Below are 19,028 nucleotides of genomic sequence, written 5' to 3'. Positions count from 1 at the left end.
TGTGCTCTGAGCATTACAAGTCCCAATATTATATATTATGTTTCATCATCCCAGAACAAACTAAAAACCTACTTGACTTGAACCAGATGCCCTTCAGACTTTTGATCCATCCATCTATTCACTTCATCCTCCACCATTCATGGCTGCTATGGGCCTAGTTGTCATGGTTACAGTGTCCTTGCCGTCGCTAAGCCCCGATTGTGACTTGTGCCGCCAGGAAGGAAAAAAAGGTTTATGAGCAACACACACGCACACACACTCTTTACCGGGCTTCTTGGGAAGGATTTTCATTCATATATTGGTTTGGCTTAAAACGCACGTGCGCGCTCTCTGACAGAGAGTCGGCCCCATTAATCATCCAGTACGCGTGTGCATCATCTTATATATATATATATATATATATATAAAGTGTGTATTCTGAAAGGTCTATGATAGTAGAGTCACAAGCTACGTTGCCAACCTTTAAAGGCCGCCATGATATATAACTTGGAGTTGCAGCATGGTTGGTTTTGGAGAAGATTCTGCTTTCAAATTGCATATTGAAGTAGAGGAGGAAGACACAAAAGTACTCTTTTTGTGGAGCTAGAAGCTGGCAAATGTTACCTGGAAAAAAGTGTGTGTGTGTGTGTGTGTGTGTGTGTGTGTGTGGGTGTGTGTGTGTGTGTGTGTGTGTGTGTGGCCTTGCTAACACCTCTTATCATAGAAAGAGGATGCTGGGAGATGGAGACAGACACAGTTGCCATAGTTTCACGCATCTCCCTCTCAGGGTCGTTTAAGGAAAATGTTCCGACCAGTTCCTCTCATCCTTTAGCTCTCATTAATATGGATGCTGATGGTGTTTGTTATCTCTGCCCTTCTCTCTTGATTCAATAAAACCGCTGCTGCGTTTTCTTTTTACTTCAATTTGTGTGTTCTGTCTGCCATGTTTTTTCTTCTTTTCTTTCTCTCTTTCTCTCCTCTCTCACTCATATGTTCATATATATTTATATATATATACATATTCTCTTTCTCAGCAGATTTACCGGGATCATATAACCTTTTGCCGTGACATAACAGCAGTGTCATAAGCATTACAGGAAATGCAAAAATTCCACAATTTAATTTATATACAGATGAGTTGAGAAAAACACAGATCTGATTATTCCCCCCGAGATGAAGATATTTATTTATTTCCGCATCTCATTGTAATACTCGCACCTGAGTGTCAACTTCTGCAATTGATGTACTCTTCTGGGCTTCAGGATGAACTGGTTTAACATCGACTGACATGGCCAAAGGCAGCGGTCCAAGTTTTCAGCAGCCAAATGCTTGTAAATTCTGTCTTTTGCTGGCCACGTCATACTTTTGTCAGAAGCTTTGACAACTAGACGATTCATCTTCATTCATTTGTTTTCAACTCAATTTAGCAGCAACGGTGAGCTTCTTTTTTCCCCTGCGTATTACAATAAGGAGAAAATCGTATTTTCTGACATATTCAAATCTGCACAAATCAATTATATAACTATGGGTCAAATGACTGTGTAATGTATAATTAGTCGCTGAATCCGTGGAGAATTCACACAACTCTGCAGCGCCCCTCGGCTCTACGGAGCATTTCAGCTTTTTTCCGCTGATTTGTTTTGGTTCGACGGCAACACAACTTGGTTCAGTGTCGGCGGTCTCATCAACTTTGTCCAACCACAGCTGGCAGCTGTTATCTGATTATTATCTGATTTCATAAACCCTGTTTGAATGTCATGCCTGGCACCAAACATCAGACAAAGTGAACGTTTTGGACTTGCGTACATTCATCAGGTGACCATAAACATGATTCCAAATGAATGTTAATGTTACTGCTGGATCTGTAAATAGACAACTGTTTGCCAACACATATGCATATGAGCTTTACAATGTGTCAATGTAGTGTTTACAGTTTGTTCTGCTGTCCCAGAGTGGCTGAAAAAACATCAATACAGCAAAAATTTAATTCAAATAAATACATCATGTTATGAAGGTCTCAGTGCTCTTCATTACCATTAAAGATCATATGATTCTTCCTTTTTAGCCATTAAAAGTCGTTAACAGAGAGAACACTACCACAATGTGCTTTTTTGATGAAGTAAGAGGAGAAAATGTACTTTCTTAAAACTGTTAGTGCCTGGACTCCATCCTTCAGTGAACATACATGCTCATGTTTTCTTAATTTAAATCCACGTCACGTCTATTTATATTTAATTGTGAGCGTGCCAGTGACATTTTAGCCTGACATCGTGTACAAGTGAAGTGTTACAAACAGGAAGGGTTAGATGCCACTGATCTGGCCTCAACGGAGAAGGATGAAGGTGTGTCTACCTGGGCAGTGCTCGGCTGGTGAAATAGTCATCATACAATTTCCCATCTCAAGTGTTGGAGGTGGTGGAGTTTATATATATATGAAGAAAACACTGATAGTCGGACGCGTTTTGGAACAGTGCACAAGGTTATGAATCGTGTTTAAGTTCAGGAAGGATGCCTACGCCTGTGTTTTGATTTATACGTGTGTGTTTTTGGCAAGTGGTCAGGTTGATATTTAAGGAAAGAGGAGAACCACGAGACGGAGGAAGCAGGAAGTATTGACTGAGATTTGAAGCTGCTATTTTAGGCTGCTCTGGCTGGTGTGAAGAGTTAAAACTATGAGAGTGGGACCGGTTAGGTAATGACGTAGAAGTTAGGAAATGGTTGACGAAAAGAACGTTGCTCACGTAATGTTATTCTGTGAATGGTGAAGTAGAGTGCTGCACATTTCAGTCAGCCCGCTTAGCTTTAACTCTGATGACCTCAATGTTTAAATTACCAGCACCGATATTCAACTCTTGAATAGACCTATTATCTAGCCCTCTCTTTTTATCTCTTTTACTCCCCCCTGCCATTTCCGTCTCTCTTTTATTTATTTATTGACCGTCGCTGCCACTGTGGATATTACACAAGGTCATTAAGGCCTCATGTCAACTGGCCCAGCACTGAACTGCCTCTCATCTTACTGCTATCCTTGCTGGGGATATTATTAGTACCTATGCCAACACAGGATTTCCTGTAGCATCTGTGCTAATTCTGTAACATCCACCTTTAACTTGTCTTATAGCATTTGATATAAAACTAGCATCTATGCTAGTCGAAAGATCCTGCTCATTAAAACATTTGCGTGTGTGTGTGTGTGTGTGTGTGTGTGTGTGTGAGCGCGGATAAGCAGATGGTCTGCTAAAGGATGTTTAGTAACTCCAGAACCCTTTACGAAGAAGTCAAGGATCGAAACATGTTGCCGATCAACAGTGATGGATAAACCTGTGACTAGTCATAAACCACCTTTTCATTATCTTCTTCTGTATCTACATATCTGTTTTTGTACTATAATGTAATGCGCTATGGTAGCACTGATTCCACAAACGAATTGTATTGTAGGTATTGCTCATACTTATAACAATCTTTCTTATTCTACTATCTGTTCTATAGATGAAACTCTTGTCTCTATATTTCTGTGGGATAACAACACTGGCAAAGACGGAGATAATCACGTTAAGTAGTGAGGGATTAAGTCTATAAGTCTTTGCTGGGCTGCTAGTTCTTTGTTCTCATTCAGCCGGAACCTAAACTTTTTATTTCTTCTCCATTTGTCTCTTCTTTTATGACATTCTTTAAATCTGTTCTCATCCGGCCTGCCCCAGCTAGTATTAAAGCACCATGTTGGGATGTCTAAGGATTGCACTGGGAACGGATGATTGTCCAGCTGCAGCGTTGCCTCTTCCCACTACCTTCCTTCCCTCTTTCCACCTCTTCCCCTACCGTCCTGTCAGTCATGGCTGACTGCAGGTGTTGCTAGATGGTCAACAGAGTAAGTGGGAGAACGAATGGGGGGACAGGCGAACGGACCGATTGAAGTTGGACAGGTGGAGAAACTTTTTGGCGAAGTGGAAAGAAAGGTGTGTTGTCGGAGCAGGCTGTTCATCAAAGGAAAAAACAGATAATGAACAGGAAAGGATGAGTCAGCCCTGCCCACCAAAATATAGCAGCCCTGCCTTCAGAGATGATGAAGGGGCAGAGAGGGAAGAGTTTCAGACTGAAGCAAACAGAGGGAGACATTCCTGCCTCTCACCTAACAGATTAGGGCGCCTGCCTGCACACATTTCTGGACACGTTTCAAGCACCCAACACAACTCTGAACCAAAGGCACACTGACTCGGTGCAAACAAGCCATCACTGAAGCGGGACTAAACCGGTGCTTTAATCTGCGTTTGTTTTTATGCAGTCCATCCAGTCTGCAGTTATACATGTTAGTAAGTTGTTAATAGACTGGTTTGGTTTATTATCCAGGTGGACAAAAGCAGAATCAAGTGTCATTCTGGAGGAGGATAAACAGCCAGCTTGTTTTTATTAATGATCCTTCAAATATTATAGAAAATATTAGATTGATCGATTACTCGACAGAAAATGAATCTACCACCACTTTGATCAGTCATCAATTGCTTGAAACATTCACTATTTCCAACTCTTTTCTGTGTCTTTTACTCTTCAGTTCTAATTAAGTAATCGCACATTCTTTATCACAGTCGAGGTACTGCAGTGTATTCTCCCCTCTTTGTGTCTGCTCAGGCAGACCAAGTCTATTGTAGGACATTTGTTTTCATAGTAATGAGACTGATGCACGGTTGGTTGGTTGGTTGGATGTTTAGACTACTCTGTCTCCCTTCATGTACACTACTCGTTTATGCTGTCTCCCACTCTGGACTTTCTCAATTCAGCAGTCAGAACTGTCATGCATTTGACAACGTGCAGGTGCTGCTCCTGCTTCATTTTCTAGGAAAGACGAGAGGCTACAGTGAGACAAATACTGTAATTGTCTTGTCTTTTTCAGCTCTTCAATCATCTCACTCTTCTAAACCTCATTGTCACAGGGCGAACGTTAGGACAAGACATTGCTGTCAAAGGGCTTTAACTTGCTGCTGTGATTTGACAGTTTTTTTGTTCAACAGGTCAGCCTCTGTCACCTCCCACAGGCTCCCCATCGGTCCTAACGTTTATCTGCTTTGTTGTAATAATGTCGGAGCCAACAGTGGAGGAGGCATGTGCTAACAATGTGAACATGCCCTTACTTGGCTAAAGCTCTTCTCTCATGGCACTCGTCTTTGGAGCACTGGCCTGGCTGTAGACTTGCACTGGCCCCTTGTGTTTGTCAAAGACCATTACACCATGTTGGTCTGACAGGAGGTAGTACATCTGCTTTCTATCTGTCAGAAAGATACAAGCTACTGAAGGTCCAAGTTTTAACTGACATGCAACTTCTAATTCCAACGGATGCATTTACCCAGAGGAAATGCAAACTTAATACAGGATTGTCAAATCTCTGATTCTTGACGAGCATGCCTCAGCATGCAATTACTTTCCTCCCCTTCTCTGGGAACTCCTGCGGTTGCCAACAGAGGCTTGTGTAATCATACAGGGTGCTTAATTATGCAGAGTGAATCTCTGTTTTTTGTTCAACTTCACTTCAAACTGTGTGAAACAGTTGAGTAGACTTGCCTGGAACTGCTCTGTGCTCCGGCAACAGTGTCTTTTTCCCCTTCTTCCTCTGTCACTATACCACTCCCTGCTGCTTCCAATGAGAAAACACTTCCTAAGAGACACTTCCTGCAGCTCTGTACCCATTTCCTTCCTCCTACCTCTATCCCCAACCAGTCAATCTGCTGCACATTTACTTCCTACTAGAGTATACTTGTAGGTCTGTCATTTTGGTATTGCATACAGAAAGTGTTGGCTAACTCTGACGTAGATGCCGTGTGCTGTATTTGTAAGACCCTGCATGTCACAGAGATTCACTGACACCAGTGACATGGAAATATACGGACATGTGGAGGCTCATATTCCGTACCCGTCGCACACAAGAGGCAAGTGGTGGCTTTTGTTCATGTTTGCTTGTCATTAACCTCAACTTGATGTTGAGAGCGTGGGTGGTGCCGGGGCCAGGCATGTGTTTGTTCGACTGGGGACTTTGCCGAAGCTTCAAGCAGCTGTGTGAGCGAGTGTGTGTGTGTGTGTGTGTGTGTATGGTATTTTTGGAGGAGTGGAAGGGGTTTCCTTTGTGCGGGTGGACGTGATGCTGAGCTGCCAGCTTCCCGGTATTGAAGGGAGAGAAACGCAGGAGGACTTATTTAGCTTCCACCTCCTTTAACCCTAGAGCACCTCCTCAATGCTTAATTCTGTTAGTTTATTGAAACTCAAACTTCTATCCTTTTTTTGATTTCACATGTGCAATCGATTTCAAGCTAGTGCTAATCCAGGAACTCACTTTCTGTTTGGACATGCTAGTGTTCAGCCTGTGCGTTGATGCACTAAATAGTCAAATGAACACAATAACATTTAAGCAGTTCATCCGAACCATTGTGATGTGCAGAGGCCATTAAATTCTTACACATTCTTAAACACCTACATGTGTGAGTCAGATACGTTTGGTGAAATTATAAATTTGAGCAGCAGTTATACTGGGAAATCCAGCTCCCCGCTGCTCGCAGAAATTTCTGCAAATTATCGAGCAGGAAGGAAACTAGATCAGTTTAAGAAAAGAGGAAGTGAGAACAAGGAGGGAAGAGAAGTTTCCTGTCACTAGTGTGGCAACCATCGCCATTTGGCCCTTTTCTAACTTTTCTAAAAGGGTCCTTGCACGCACGCGCGCGCGCGCGCGCGCGCAAGGACCCTTTTTATTTGTGTCCAATACATCTGTATTTTTATTTCCTTCATATTGAAATTTTACAAGTATGTTCTCTATAACCTATATTAACTTCCAACACAACCATCCTCTCATCTCAGAACGTGTCTCATATCACCTGGATAGAGAGAGAAATTGCCAACATTAGAGTCAAGGTAAGCTCTGACCACTTCTACTGTACAGCTGTGCTCTATATCAAAGCAATCTGCAGCCAACACACACTCAGGCTGGTGCTTACAGTAACACCCAGGGTAGGAAATTTACATATTTTTTTGGGGGCAATTTTTGCCCCCACTGACTGAAATCCAGGGGCATTTTCAAAAAATTGGGGGCACTTTTTGAAACTTGTGAAATAACATTTAACCTTTGTTCAAAATAATAAATATACTTATTTAGGCTTACAATATATGAGCAATTGTCATCAAAAGGCAATAATAAGACTATTAGGCAGTAGTCTACAGATTCAAAGTGTTTTCTTTGATTTTTTCTTTTAACAAAAAACAAACGTAAATCAGACAATCATATTCAATTTTATTCTTATTTCTTTGTGGTTATTTATTGTTATTAAATGTTTTAAACAACTATTAACAATTATTAAGTCAACGATGCCTTGATTACATATACATCAGTCATTGTATGGAATTATTCAGAAAAAATATTTTTGTAGCACCTCAAATATTGTGATATTACCCATTTTTGTCCTGAACTTATGCATTAGTCATTGTGTGGAATTTTTGAGAAAAACATTTTTATAGCACCTTAAAAATTTAAAAAATGTGCCATTTGAAGGTATAAATTCAGTTCAGAGTTTTTGCTTCTTAAAATATCTAAATTGACTGTCAGTCAGGTATTATTCATTTCCAGCAACCCTCAAATCAAAGAATAAAGACACTTTACGCACAATTTAGGTGTATTTTCCCTTTAACTCACGAGATGCAGGTAGCATGTGTTATACTTAATGTGAATATAATTCATTTAATCTAATTTCCATTATGCAATATGTATACTTTGTTGGCATCTTATTCTGAAAACCGGATGTTCGTCTGAAGAAACCGGATGTTGTCTCACGTTAATCTTTCCGTTAACTTTCAACGTCCTTCGCTCTCTCCCGATCTGCGCCGTTTGAATGAGTTTACCGTGAATTTCAGGATATAGGTGCACTAACATGTTAGTGTCTGCTGAGTTGACCGCAGTCTCGCAGTCACAGGTCTGATTAAGAAGCGCTCCATTTATTTATTCGTTTAGAAAGTTCGGGGGCATTTTTTGCCCCTCTCCTAGTGATATCAGGGGCAAAATGATATTTCTTAGGGGCAGTTTTGCCCTTTGCCCTCGTGTATTTCCGACGCTGGTAACACCTCTGCATTTTATCCTGGTCAGGCTAACACACTTTAGCATTTTTGTGTCTCTGCCCTCTGGAACTTCAATTCACCAATCGCAAAATTGTTCAAGTCAACCTTTTTTTCCCGAGTAAGGACCGCAATGCAGTGCAATCAGAGGTCTGCTGACAGCTGGGTTATGCTGTACCGTTTGGTCAGGAGAGAAGTTGACTCATGCGCTGTATTTACACGGGTGTGTAACAGCCCTATTCTCTTTTGTTGAAGAGGATTTACTGCACAAAGAGCAATAAAGTGAGAGACTCATGGAGGAAAAAGAGCGAGAGGACACTTATGACCGGTGAGAGCTGTTTTAAGAGACAGGATAAGCAGGAATGGACTATTACAAGAAGGAAGAGAGGGACGTGCCTTTCCACAGACAGGGAAATGTCTCTCATCCGAAAGGCGAGAGGTCGTCAGAATCGCCTGAACACCTCATCCTCTCTCTGCCTACCTCCCCCTGTCCTCAACTGCTGTTGATTTGTGGGTAAAGGGAAGCGGAATAGAGCTGGGTTTTGGAGACAAAGTACTTTTGAGACAAATAACAACACAGGATCATGTAGTGACATATTGTATGATTATTTGTCACTATTTCCAACTCTCCTTTTGTATTGTCAATTTCAATCCGTCTCTCTCTCACTCACTCACACACACACACACACACTGCGTCTCTCTGTCTCTCTTAGCTGCAGATGTGTGTGTGTGTGTGGGACTTGTTGGGTGCAGGACTGAGAATATGAGCAAGTTCTTCCTTCCTGCCCTTTTTGGTTCTAGTTCACTTCAGCTGCAGTCAGTCACTGAGAACACAAGGGGCTAATCAGACCAACACAGAGAGCAATGGAGAGAGGGAGGACAGGAGAGATGATGGAAGAAGAAGAAATGAAGATGAAGAGTAGATAAAAACGTATAGCTGAAGGACCCTCAAGAGAGAATAGATAAAAAGGAACAGGCTGAGACACGTTTCCATATTTACTCTGTCCACAGAACTAATCCTGACATGAGTGCACGGATGAGTCTAAAGTGAGCTTGTGGTGAGATGTGGGGCGGTTTAAGATGATTTACGTGAGCTAGTGCGGCGTTTGCCTTCTCATGGACATGAGTAGGATGATGAAGGAGAGGCTTTGGCAATGCTGAGATGGAAAAGGACAAGAGAAAGTTCAACCTGAGCCGCTTGCTGACCCTCTACCTGTTCAAAAAGGACAAAGCCTTGGCTGTTTGCCCTCCAGACGGTAACGGCTGCAGATCAACAGCTGCAACAGGCAACAGCACTGACACTTTACCTGCGCTGAGGAACCACTGGACGGTAAAGTGATACCTCCTCATATTGGCATCTTGATAAACTCTGAGTATAGTCTCCAGAGGGCTGTTAGTGGCGTTGTGTTGGCGTTAAGCACGGCCATTTTTAAATGAAGTAGCAGAAGTGGGATTTATTAACGCTGCAAAGCACCAGAGACTCGATGCTCGCTGTTATCTGTGGTTGTTTAGAAACAAGGTGCAGCTGAGAAACTGCATGTTCACCAACTCTGGTTTCCTGTTTTCAGATAAAGCCCCAGCCTGAAGTGGCCTGTGGTGTTGGCTGTTTATGGTGTGTTGTTGAAACTTAAGCATTTTTGTTATGACTGATTCTGCAGTCTTTTTGGTGATTAAGATACATTTTTTTAGTTTAGGACAAAAAAATGATGTTTCCACATTGCCACATTCCAAAATTGCACATTTTGTCCAACCACAAATTAACAATCCTATTAAAATGGTATTTTTTACTTGATAAATGCTAGTGTACATGACTACCGACTGAAATAGTTTGTCTATGATTTGGCATGCGTGATAGAGGTGTGCGTTGCATCTTGTGTCTGCAGAGGACAAATTCAAGGGATAAACTGGCACAGGCAAGATGTCCTACTTTCTAGTCCCAAGTTTTGAAATATACACTTTTAAAGGCTGTGAGCCTCCAGGGCACAGGTACAATAAATAAATAAAAGAAATCATGTTGTCCCACCAACCACAGTATGAGTACAGGAAACTGAGAAAAATACTTGCTAATGTGGTTGTTGCCTTTCTGAAGGATGTTGGATGTGTTGTGGGTGAGGTTGACACCAGGTCAGCAGTGTGGGGTGGGGTTGTGAGCAGTGGCAGTGCTCCACCCTGTAAACAACCCGAGAAGTTTTCTTAAAAGCCTTTTGAGGTTATGCAACTTGTGTCCAAAACCAAGCCACTGGAGGCATTTTACATTGCATTGTTTAAAATGCGTCGCTTGTGATGTTGCAGTCACCATCATTTCCAGAAACTACTTTTTTTTTTAAACACACATTGACCAGACTTACTGGGTGCTATCGCTCAGTCTTACACACTTTTTACTGTGCTTCCTCTTTCTGGAGTGTTTTATTTTGATATTTTGTTTTTGGCAGCAAAAGAAACTCCTATGAAAGAACTTCTCTTTTTGCACATCAAACAATCTCTGACATTTACCGTCCTTCGCACAATCCTTACAAACACGCATATCCTCTTTGTTTTAGCCATTTGTTCTGTGAGTACCGACTGGGTTAATTGTGTTTTTCCCTCTCTATTTTGCACTCTTCAGGAAGATGGAGACATCAAGGAGATCAACATCACCCACGTGGTCAAGGAGGGCTCGGAGAAGGCTGACGCCTCTCAGTTTGAACTGCTCAAAGTGTTGGGACAAGGATCCTTTGGCAAGGTAACTGCTACCTCTGCTGCTCCCTTTGTCTGACATTGGTATTTGCCCTCTCGCGCTCTCAATCCCTGATCTGATGCAATTGCAGGTGTTCCTGGTGCGAAAGGTGACCGACCCCGATGCCAATCAGCTCTATGCCATGAAGGTCCTCAAGAAGGCCACACTCAAAGGTACAGGAGCCTGTGACGTGCTTCAATGGTTTCATCACAGTGGGACGGTATAAAAGGCTGGCTTTGTTCTCAGAAAGTGTAATCGTGACCAAAACTGTTTGAATGTCCCGACCAGCTGTTAACGTCGTAAACATGTTCTAGAGCACACCACCAGATGCAGGGCATCTTCTTGTAGAGGGAATGTTCGAATTATATGTATTGATTTAGTGCTGAAATGTTTAGTCTATTGTCCAAATATGAATTACAGCATTACAGCTGTGGATAGGAACAGGATCAACAATTTGATCAAGAAAGAGGGATCTATTCTTGGCCTGACTCTAGATTCTCTGGAGATCATCACAGAGGAGAAAGGCAGAGGGAGGCTGAGGAGGTTTTCTGTCACGGGACGACCACCCTTTGCTAGGGTTGGGTACCGAAAACCGGTGCCGGTATGGTACCGGTTCCTATATGACCGGTATCTACCGGACCGAAATGCAACGCAGATTTCGGTGCTTCCTTTCGGTGCCTGAGCCGATTGAAATACTTTTTTGACACTACTCTGATGACTCCGTCCTAGGTTAGCTAACGATGCTAACGATAGCATCGGTCCTCCGCTCCTCACTCGTAGTATTATTACAACCGGACGAGCCGTGCGCGCTTAGAAACAAACCCCTCCATCATTCTGGCGAAGCTTCGGCCATGATTCATTAAAAAAAACAAAGAACGAGATCTGTCATACGGCTGGCAGGCTACTGACTTCCTCTATCGACATCCGGGTACTTAGCGCTAACACGCACAGGCACGCGAAACCTTCTTCTTCTTCTTTGAGGTGTAGTGGCGGTTGGCAAACGACGAATTGGCGCATTAGCGCCACCAACTGGTTAAATAAAATAAAACAAGTCAGGAGAGGTCGTATTTTGCAAGAGAAGGCATATATGCTCATATTTCTGCAAAATAATTGCTGAAGTTTGAAGCTGTAGTGTGTGTGTACAGAGTGTGTGTGTGTTTATCTATATTTATTTAAGTATACTGTAAACTGTTAACAGTTAATATATTGTTCATAGTTTGAAGTTAAAAAGTTTGAAGCTGTAGTTTGAAGCAAAGTGTTTTGTATTTATTTATATTTATAGTATACTTTAACAGTTAATATATTGTTCAATTTGAAGAAAAAAGTATCGGTTTAGGCACCGGTATCGTTTTAAAAGTATCGTTTTAGCACCGGTATCGGAAAAAACCCAAACGATACCCAACACTACCCTTTGCACAGTATCTTCATAAAGAGTAGCATGAGCAACCTGCTCCTATTGCTGTTAGGCTTTCTAATGAACAATGTTGATACAATGTCCCTTTTTTTCATTCACTGCATGCTGCAACTACTTACGCCATTGTTGTCTGCATGCTAATTGTGTGTCTGTCTGCTTTCTCTTTGGCTTTTGTGATGATTGCATTGTTTGTTTTTAAAGTGACAGTACCCTCAGTTTCGTAAAAAAAAAAAAAAGGGTGTATCTTTTCCTGTAAATCATAGAGAACTGCATACAACCACAGCTTGCAGTTGTTTTTTAACTTTTGCGCACAGGTGGTCTCATTCTCCTGATAAACATCAGAGCATGAGATTTGTTCACATGGTCCCGCGAACGGATGTGGTGCAGTTTCACTTTGCTCACCAAACTGAAACTCTGCGTGGCCCCGGCAGCCTCTTCAATTATAATTCAGCAAAGTATTGATCCTTTTATTGTGAAGCCAACTAGAAACCAAATATTTTTAACCTAATTCGGCCATGCCATTACCAGACCACAGTGAGTAAAGGGAAAATTGTTGGAGGGCTTTGTCAGCCTACTTTTCAATATCAAAGTTTTATACGTACGCACTTAACTATGTGCTCTTATTCGTCCTTCAGTGAGAGACCGTGTGAGAACCAAGATGGAGAGAGACATCCTCGCAGATGTCAACCACCCGTTTGTTGTCAAACTGCACTATGGTGAGTCAGCTTGAGTATTTATTTCATTTTACTTCCCAAACTTAACATAATGCATTCATTCCCGTCTTATTGCTGTAAATTCAAGAAACTTTCCTCAGTCATGTTTCCTGATTTGTTGTTGTCGTTTGTCCTCAAACTGTCTTTGTGTTTGTAGCGTTCCAGACTGAAGGGAAGTTGTACTTGATCCTGGACTTTCTCAGAGGAGGAGATCTCTTCACCAGACTCTCCAAAGAGGTGAGAGTGATATGTCAGATTTTTGGTGTTTTACCGGCCTACGATCCAAAAAGTCCAGTCATTTATTATTTATAATGTATCACATTTTTCTCCATCGTCTCTCTCTTGTGATGTCGTTCTCTCTCTTTTATGCATGCATTCACCCTGTTTCTGTGTCCCGTGCCTTCCAGGTGATGTTCACAGAGGAGGATGTAAAGTTTTATCTAGCAGAGCTGGCATTAGGGCTGGACCACCTCCATAGCCTGGGCATCATTTACAGGGACCTCAAACCTGAAAAGTAAGAGCAAATGGACATTCTGAATGCACAGAAACATATATAGACAAATGCATATTGCATGAACCATGCCTATTGGACCCCAAACCATCTGGATGTATGCCAGACCCCTGTGCCTGACAACGTCATCACTGACCTCTCACTTAAACATTCTTGCACTGCACTGGCCATCAGTAAGGCAAATCCTAAAAAAGTGGCACAATTTTATATTCGTAAAGTGGTGTGGTGTGCATATGCCATACAGTGCTGCTACTGATCTTATGTTGTCACGGTTATTATTATATCACGAGCAGAATGAGCAGTGTGTGATGTCTTAAGGATTGATTGTTCACACCTTCAAATACGTTGACTATTCAACATCTCACTATGTTTTCCTTTAGCATTCTCCTGGATGAGGAGGGACATATCAAACTCACAGGTGATTCTCCAGCTCCTTCCTTCACACCCAGTCTCTCTGTCGGACACGCACACACACACACACACACACACACACACACTTTCCTCTCCTTGACCTTCATTAGTCACAGGGGGGTGACAGCCTTATCTTGCTGACTCCAGATATCTGCATATGGCCCTGTACTTGTTACCTAAGTTAATTATTACATTTTTATCTTCTCTATCGTCATCCATAATCACCGCCCTTTATTTACTCCCGGGTCGTGCCGCCATTGAACCAAAGGTGACCGTAGCAGATTATAGAGAGGCAATTATAACAAGTCTCACTGAGGGGCAAATGCTGACAAAGAACGTGCTGTAAAATAGTGTTTATTATTTTTTATTAATGTCAGTATATTGACACTTATTAAAAAATGTAAAATAAGTGACATTTGTAACTACACTTTGATGCTGTGTAGGGATGAGCTGACTTTGTCTTGTGGTGTGTTTTTCCAGATTTTGGCTTGTGTAAAGAAGCCATCGATCATGAGAAGAAAGCGTATTCCTTCTGTGGTACCGTTGAGTACATGGCACCAGAGGTTGTGAACAGGCAGGGACACGACCACAGCGCCGACTGGTGGTCGTTTGGAGTACTAATGGTAAGCAGGAACATTTTACTAAGAATAAAGCGACTGATTTAGTTTCTATATTATACTGAGCACTTTTAAAATATATGGTCTATGCACTCATGTATTCATGGGCATGTAGATAACCGTTGCATGTTCTGTGTCCCAGTTTGAGATGTTGACTGGATCGCTGCCATTTCAAGGGAAGGACCGCAAAGAAACTATGGGCCTGATTCTGAAGTGAGTTTACTCAAAGGTGGAAGAACAATCCAACACAGAAGCCAGTTGTCACACACTGTCGCTATTGAAAATGCCTCTCTTGATATCTGGTGAAATGATTTGTGCTGCCTGCCGTCTGTCTCTCCCCGTAAGGGCGCGTCTGGGAATGCCTCAGTTCCTGAGTTCAGAGGCCCAGTCTCTGCTCAGGGCTTTGTTCAAGAGGAACCCTACCAACAGGCTGGGTTAGTATCAATTCATGATACACAAACAGCAACCTATGCACTTTAGCTCTGTCTCATCACATATGTGTCATTGGTTGAGATTTCGAGATGTTTCTTTACAGCAGCGAGTGCAGATGGTGCAGAGGAGATCAAACGACATGGATTCTTCTCCACCATAGACTGGAATGTGAGTGACGGTCAAGGTTATGTTAATACTTGCACAGTATAAAATACACTGATGGGAATTTTATTTTGAATATTGATCAATCTTTGTGGGAGGAAATTCTTCCACTATATGGTGTGATTAAAAAATCCTTTATTCCTTTTAGAAACTCTTCAGAAGAGAACTAAAACCTCCGTTCAAACCGGCGGTGGCGCGTCCGGACGACACCTTCTACTTTGACTCCGAGTTCACCTCCCGCACCCCGAAAGGTCAGAGATCAAAGCTGAATGCTAGCTAATAGCTATTAGCTTCATGTCTATTTCCTTCCTGAAAACACTTCAGTGGGATCATTGTATTTATTCCGGCCTCTGCTTAAAAAAAAATCAATACAGGATAGTTAAAGGAGACCCAATTATCAGCAGATTAACACCACCATTAAGATGCAAGAACACTTAAAAATATAACATAACATCACTTCCAAGACAATACTAGACGTCCTCATTATCTTCTAGACTCCCCTGGCGTGCCCCCCAGTGCCGGAGCTCACCAGCTCTTCAGAGGCTTCAGCTTTATTGCATCGACTCTGTTGGAGGAGGAAGGTTCAGTGGAGTCAGTCAAGCCCCCGCCACACCCAGTGGTCCAGGTCAGAACAAGTAGTTGCTTCACTGTGTTTTTCTTCTTCATTTACTCTGACTGGAGTGAGATCCAGTTCAAGATCAATAGATTTGCTTACTTTTACTGAGTTAGATTTGTAACTGAATACACAAACTACAGCTATCTAAAGGGGGGGGGGGGGGAATACAAATGTGCACGGTGTGTAAGGCACACAGGGAGAAGAAGGGAATAAAATGGCTTAACAGACAGTATTTCAACCAGTATTGGACACGTTTCTACCTACTCGGCTCTGTCAGTTCCCAGACCTTTACTTACCACGTTCTTCTTCCTCTGCAGCAATTACACGGGAAGAATCTGCTGTTCAGCGACGGCTACATATTGAAAGAAGACATCGGCATGGGCTCCTTCTCTGTCTGTAAACGATGTGTCCACAAAGCCACCAACACAGAATACGCTGTCAAGGCACGAACAAACAAACACACACACACACACATTACGAAAAAGAATCCTGTGAAAACGCACAACAATGTCTGCTGTATCTTAATATGTATAACTGTAATATCATTATTGTATTGTGACGACAGATGATAGAAAAGACCAGTACAGACCCCTCTGAGGAGATTGAGATCCTACTTCGATATGGACAGCACCCAAACATCATAACACTGAAGGATGTGAGTATAAAAGCATGCACGCGTATCACACTGTTAATTGCCGTGGTGCGTTAAGTGTGCCAAGTGTCACAGTGAGTGTTAAGATAATGTGTGTCGTTCTGTCTCAGGTGTATGACAATGGCAAGCAGGTGTTCATGGTGACAGAGCTGATGCGTGGAGGAGAGCTGCTGGATCGGATCCTTAAACAGAAGTTCTTTTCGGAGAGAGAGGCCAGCGCTGTGCTTCACACCATCACCAAGACCGCAGAGTACCTGCACTCACAGGGGGTGAGGACAACTAGAAATATGAATCGTGTCTTCTGGAGACCAAACCGCTGCATGACAATCAGCTTAATCTTCCCTTTTTTTTAAATATCTGAGAACTTTACTGTTAAAATCAGTAAAATCACAACCCAATGAGCCTTATGAATATCTTATCATACAGTATTCACTTTTCTGTTGCTTTGTTGTGCCTCAGTTATCTGTATTATCTTTATCACTCCCTCCTGTTTCGCTCCAGGTGGTGCACAGAGACCTGAAGCCCAGCAACATCCTCTACGTTGACGAGTCGGGGAACCCAGAGTCTATCAGGATCTGTGACTTTGGCTTCGCGAAGCAATTGCGTGCCAACAACGGCCTGCTGATGACCCCGTGCTACACTGCTAACTTTGTAGCTCCTGAGGTGAGCAGAGTCACTTTTCAGTGTCGTCCCTTGAATGATGTTGAATTGAAGCTTTACGGTGTTAAACGGTGAAATGAAATGTCATTGAAGGTGTTGAAGCGTCAGGGCTATGACGAAGGATGTGACATCTGGAGTCTGGGAGTCTTACTGTACACCATGCTGGCTGGGTGAATAGCAACACCTTTTTCTTGAAACTGATTGTTTTTCCCTCACTGTACTTCTAAGTCACTCCGTCATCTGTCTCCTTTTCTTCCACCAGTTTTACTCCATTTGCCAACGGACCTGAGGACACCCCAAATGAGATCCTGAACAGGATAGGCAACGGTCACTTCAGTCTGACTGGAGGCAACTGGGACACTGTGTCTGAGGCTGCCAAGGTAGAGCTACAAATCTCACTGACGGCTCCGTTGCTCATGTTCCTCAGAGATGACTCCAGTCTACTTCTGTCACAATTTCATATTTTAATGTGTGCTCCCTCTAGGACCTTGTTTCCAAGATGCTTCATGTGGACCCCCATCAGAGACTGACTGCTAAGCAGGTCCTCAAACATCCCTGGATTGTCCAGAGAGACAAGCTACCTAACAGCCAGCTCCCACACCAGGACCCCAAACTGGTCAAGGTGACAGATCTTAAAATTTCTCTAATTGCCACTGAATGGCTTTTGTTTTTTTTATGCCCACAATTTGGATAGTTTAATCATTTGGGCTGCAATCAACATGCTGCTGTTTATGTACAGGGTGCGATGGCAGCCACCTACTCTGCCCTGAAGAAGTCCCAACCAACTCCAGAGCTCAAGCCCATCGAGAGCTCCTTCCTAGCTCAGAGGCGCGTCAAGAAGCTTCCCTCCACCTCCCTGTAGAGACTCAAAACAACCAATCGGCTCACTGGAGACTGAGCAAAACCAACCAACCACCCAGTCAGCTTGCACGAGGACTCAAGTGTCCGCCCGCCTCTACCAGCCAAGGAACACTGACTGTGGTCCTGCCCCCATCTTGTGAAATCAGTTGTCCTGCTATGGCGATCATCCTCTTTTGGGCTCATCAGCTGCTGTAAGACAGTCTCCGTGGACTGGCAAAAGATCGTGAAGATGGATGGGGGGCGATGAGGGCAAAAAAATAAAAATAAAAAGGTTTTTGGCAAATGTATTAGCGCTGTGTGTATGTGTGTGAGAGTGTGAGTGTGTGTTTGTGCATGACTTGCCACAGAGTCGATGCAGCCATAATTTTTCAATTGTGACAATGAAAGTTTTCTCTCCTCGTCATTGCTGTGATTGGTCGTCATCCGGCTTGCTGCACGCCTGTCTGTCCGCCTGTTTTGTTGTCCGTCATCCTGTTCTTTTTGTAAAGTTAATGAGCTTTATATTAGCGGGTGTGCTGCCAAATCAACCTGCGCCAACAGCACTCACTACAGTACTGTCCAACTGCTGTTAAATGTTTTGGAAAGAGCATTATTAACATGAATATTAAACATTTCTGCCATAAATGCCTCTTTGGCTTTGGTACAGCCAGGATACGTGGATTCTGGGAAATGTCAAATGCTGATGTTTTGGTTAATGTCAATCTATGCTTGTATTTTGTTTTACAGAGAGTGTGTGCGTGTGCGTGTGAGTGTGTGTCAGTTGCATGACTTGCAGTCCGTGTGTGTGTGTGCTGTCTTGCAGGATCCTGCAGGGTCATGTGTATGGTCCGGTGACGTGATGATGTCATGTGGCTTCCTTGTTTCTCTCTGCTCCCTTTTCTCTGCTTGGTCAACCTGCTGGCAACCATTTGAGATGTCTTATTTTTATTACTACAAAACTAGTAAAATAGGTGGCTTTCTGTGAAAGAAAATGTGCCCAGGGAACAATGTGGCATGTTAAAATTCTATATTTGCTTCTTTTTTTTTTCATTTTTATTATTTTCTTTGTGTTTCTTGGGTAATGCATATTGAATGCTGTTTCCTGTGTTGGCTGCTTTTGTTGTTGATTGTTTTGTTCTTTTTCTTTTTGTCCAAAGAAAGTGGTGATCAAAATAGTGAAAGACACGCTGAGCACTTCACAGTCTGTGGACTTAAAGCCGTAC

General features: G+C 42.6%; 1 protein-coding gene and 1 long non-coding RNA gene across 8 annotated transcripts in view; one reads left to right on the top strand and one right to left on the bottom strand.

Annotated features, from left to right (window-relative positions):
* The first annotated feature begins 5,745 nt into the window (after nucleotides 1-5,745).
* Nucleotides 5,746-19,028, top strand: part of rps6ka1 (ribosomal protein S6 kinase a, polypeptide 1) — a 13,817-nt gene continuing 534 nt past the window's right edge. Inside the window, exons 1-22 of one of the 4 annotated variants that reach the window (XM_076108744.1) lie at nucleotides 5,747-5,897; nucleotides 6,817-6,870; nucleotides 10,667-10,783; nucleotides 10,869-10,950; nucleotides 12,827-12,907; nucleotides 13,062-13,141; nucleotides 13,312-13,418; nucleotides 13,796-13,833; nucleotides 14,307-14,449; nucleotides 14,586-14,656; nucleotides 14,789-14,877; nucleotides 14,979-15,043; nucleotides 15,186-15,288; nucleotides 15,532-15,662; nucleotides 15,971-16,096; nucleotides 16,219-16,308; nucleotides 16,416-16,574; nucleotides 16,807-16,968; nucleotides 17,059-17,135; nucleotides 17,228-17,345; nucleotides 17,450-17,587; nucleotides 17,705-19,028. The exon at nucleotides 17,705-19,028 is cut by the window's right edge and continues 534 nt beyond it. In XM_076108744.1, coding sequence (XP_075964859.1) covers nucleotides 5,859-5,897; nucleotides 6,817-6,870; nucleotides 10,667-10,783; nucleotides 10,869-10,950; nucleotides 12,827-12,907; nucleotides 13,062-13,141; nucleotides 13,312-13,418; nucleotides 13,796-13,833; nucleotides 14,307-14,449; nucleotides 14,586-14,656; nucleotides 14,789-14,877; nucleotides 14,979-15,043; nucleotides 15,186-15,288; nucleotides 15,532-15,662; nucleotides 15,971-16,096; nucleotides 16,219-16,308; nucleotides 16,416-16,574; nucleotides 16,807-16,968; nucleotides 17,059-17,135; nucleotides 17,228-17,345; nucleotides 17,450-17,587; nucleotides 17,705-17,827 — 2,193 coding nt within the window. In that variant the 5' untranslated portion in view covers nucleotides 5,747-5,858 and the 3' untranslated portion in view covers nucleotides 17,828-19,028. Of the gene's footprint in view, nucleotides 5,898-6,816; nucleotides 6,871-8,712; nucleotides 9,392-10,666; nucleotides 10,784-10,868; nucleotides 10,951-12,826; nucleotides 12,908-13,061; nucleotides 13,142-13,311; nucleotides 13,419-13,795; nucleotides 13,834-14,306; nucleotides 14,450-14,585; nucleotides 14,657-14,788; nucleotides 14,878-14,978; nucleotides 15,044-15,185; nucleotides 15,289-15,531; nucleotides 15,663-15,970; nucleotides 16,097-16,218; nucleotides 16,309-16,415; nucleotides 16,575-16,806; nucleotides 16,969-17,058; nucleotides 17,136-17,227; nucleotides 17,346-17,449; nucleotides 17,588-17,704 lie in introns of those variants that run through there. The other 3 variants (XM_076108745.1, XM_076108743.1, XM_076108742.1) reach the window with 3 other exon arrangements.
* Nucleotides 12,645-19,028, bottom strand: part of LOC142968734 (uncharacterized) — a 35,243-nt gene continuing 28,859 nt past the window's right edge. For 2 of the 4 annotated variants that reach the window (XR_012959065.1, XR_012959066.1), the window contains 3 exons: nucleotides 15,950-16,088; nucleotides 15,567-15,602; nucleotides 12,645-13,411 (listed from right to left, as the gene is read on the bottom strand). This is a non-coding gene — a long non-coding RNA (uncharacterized LOC142968734). Of the gene's footprint in view, nucleotides 13,412-13,551; nucleotides 15,603-15,949 lie in introns of all 4 variants that reach the window. The other 2 variants (XR_012959067.1, XR_012959064.1) reach the window with 2 other exon arrangements.

The sequence above is a fragment of the Anarhichas minor genome, unplaced genomic scaffold, assembly GCF_050575085.1.
Source record: "Anarhichas minor isolate MPS153535 unplaced genomic scaffold, ASM5057508v1 ptg000040l, whole genome shotgun sequence".
Lineage (NCBI taxonomy): Eukaryota > Metazoa > Chordata > Actinopteri > Perciformes > Anarhichadidae > Anarhichas > Anarhichas minor.
This window is presented reverse-complemented; position numbering and strand designations above follow the sequence as displayed.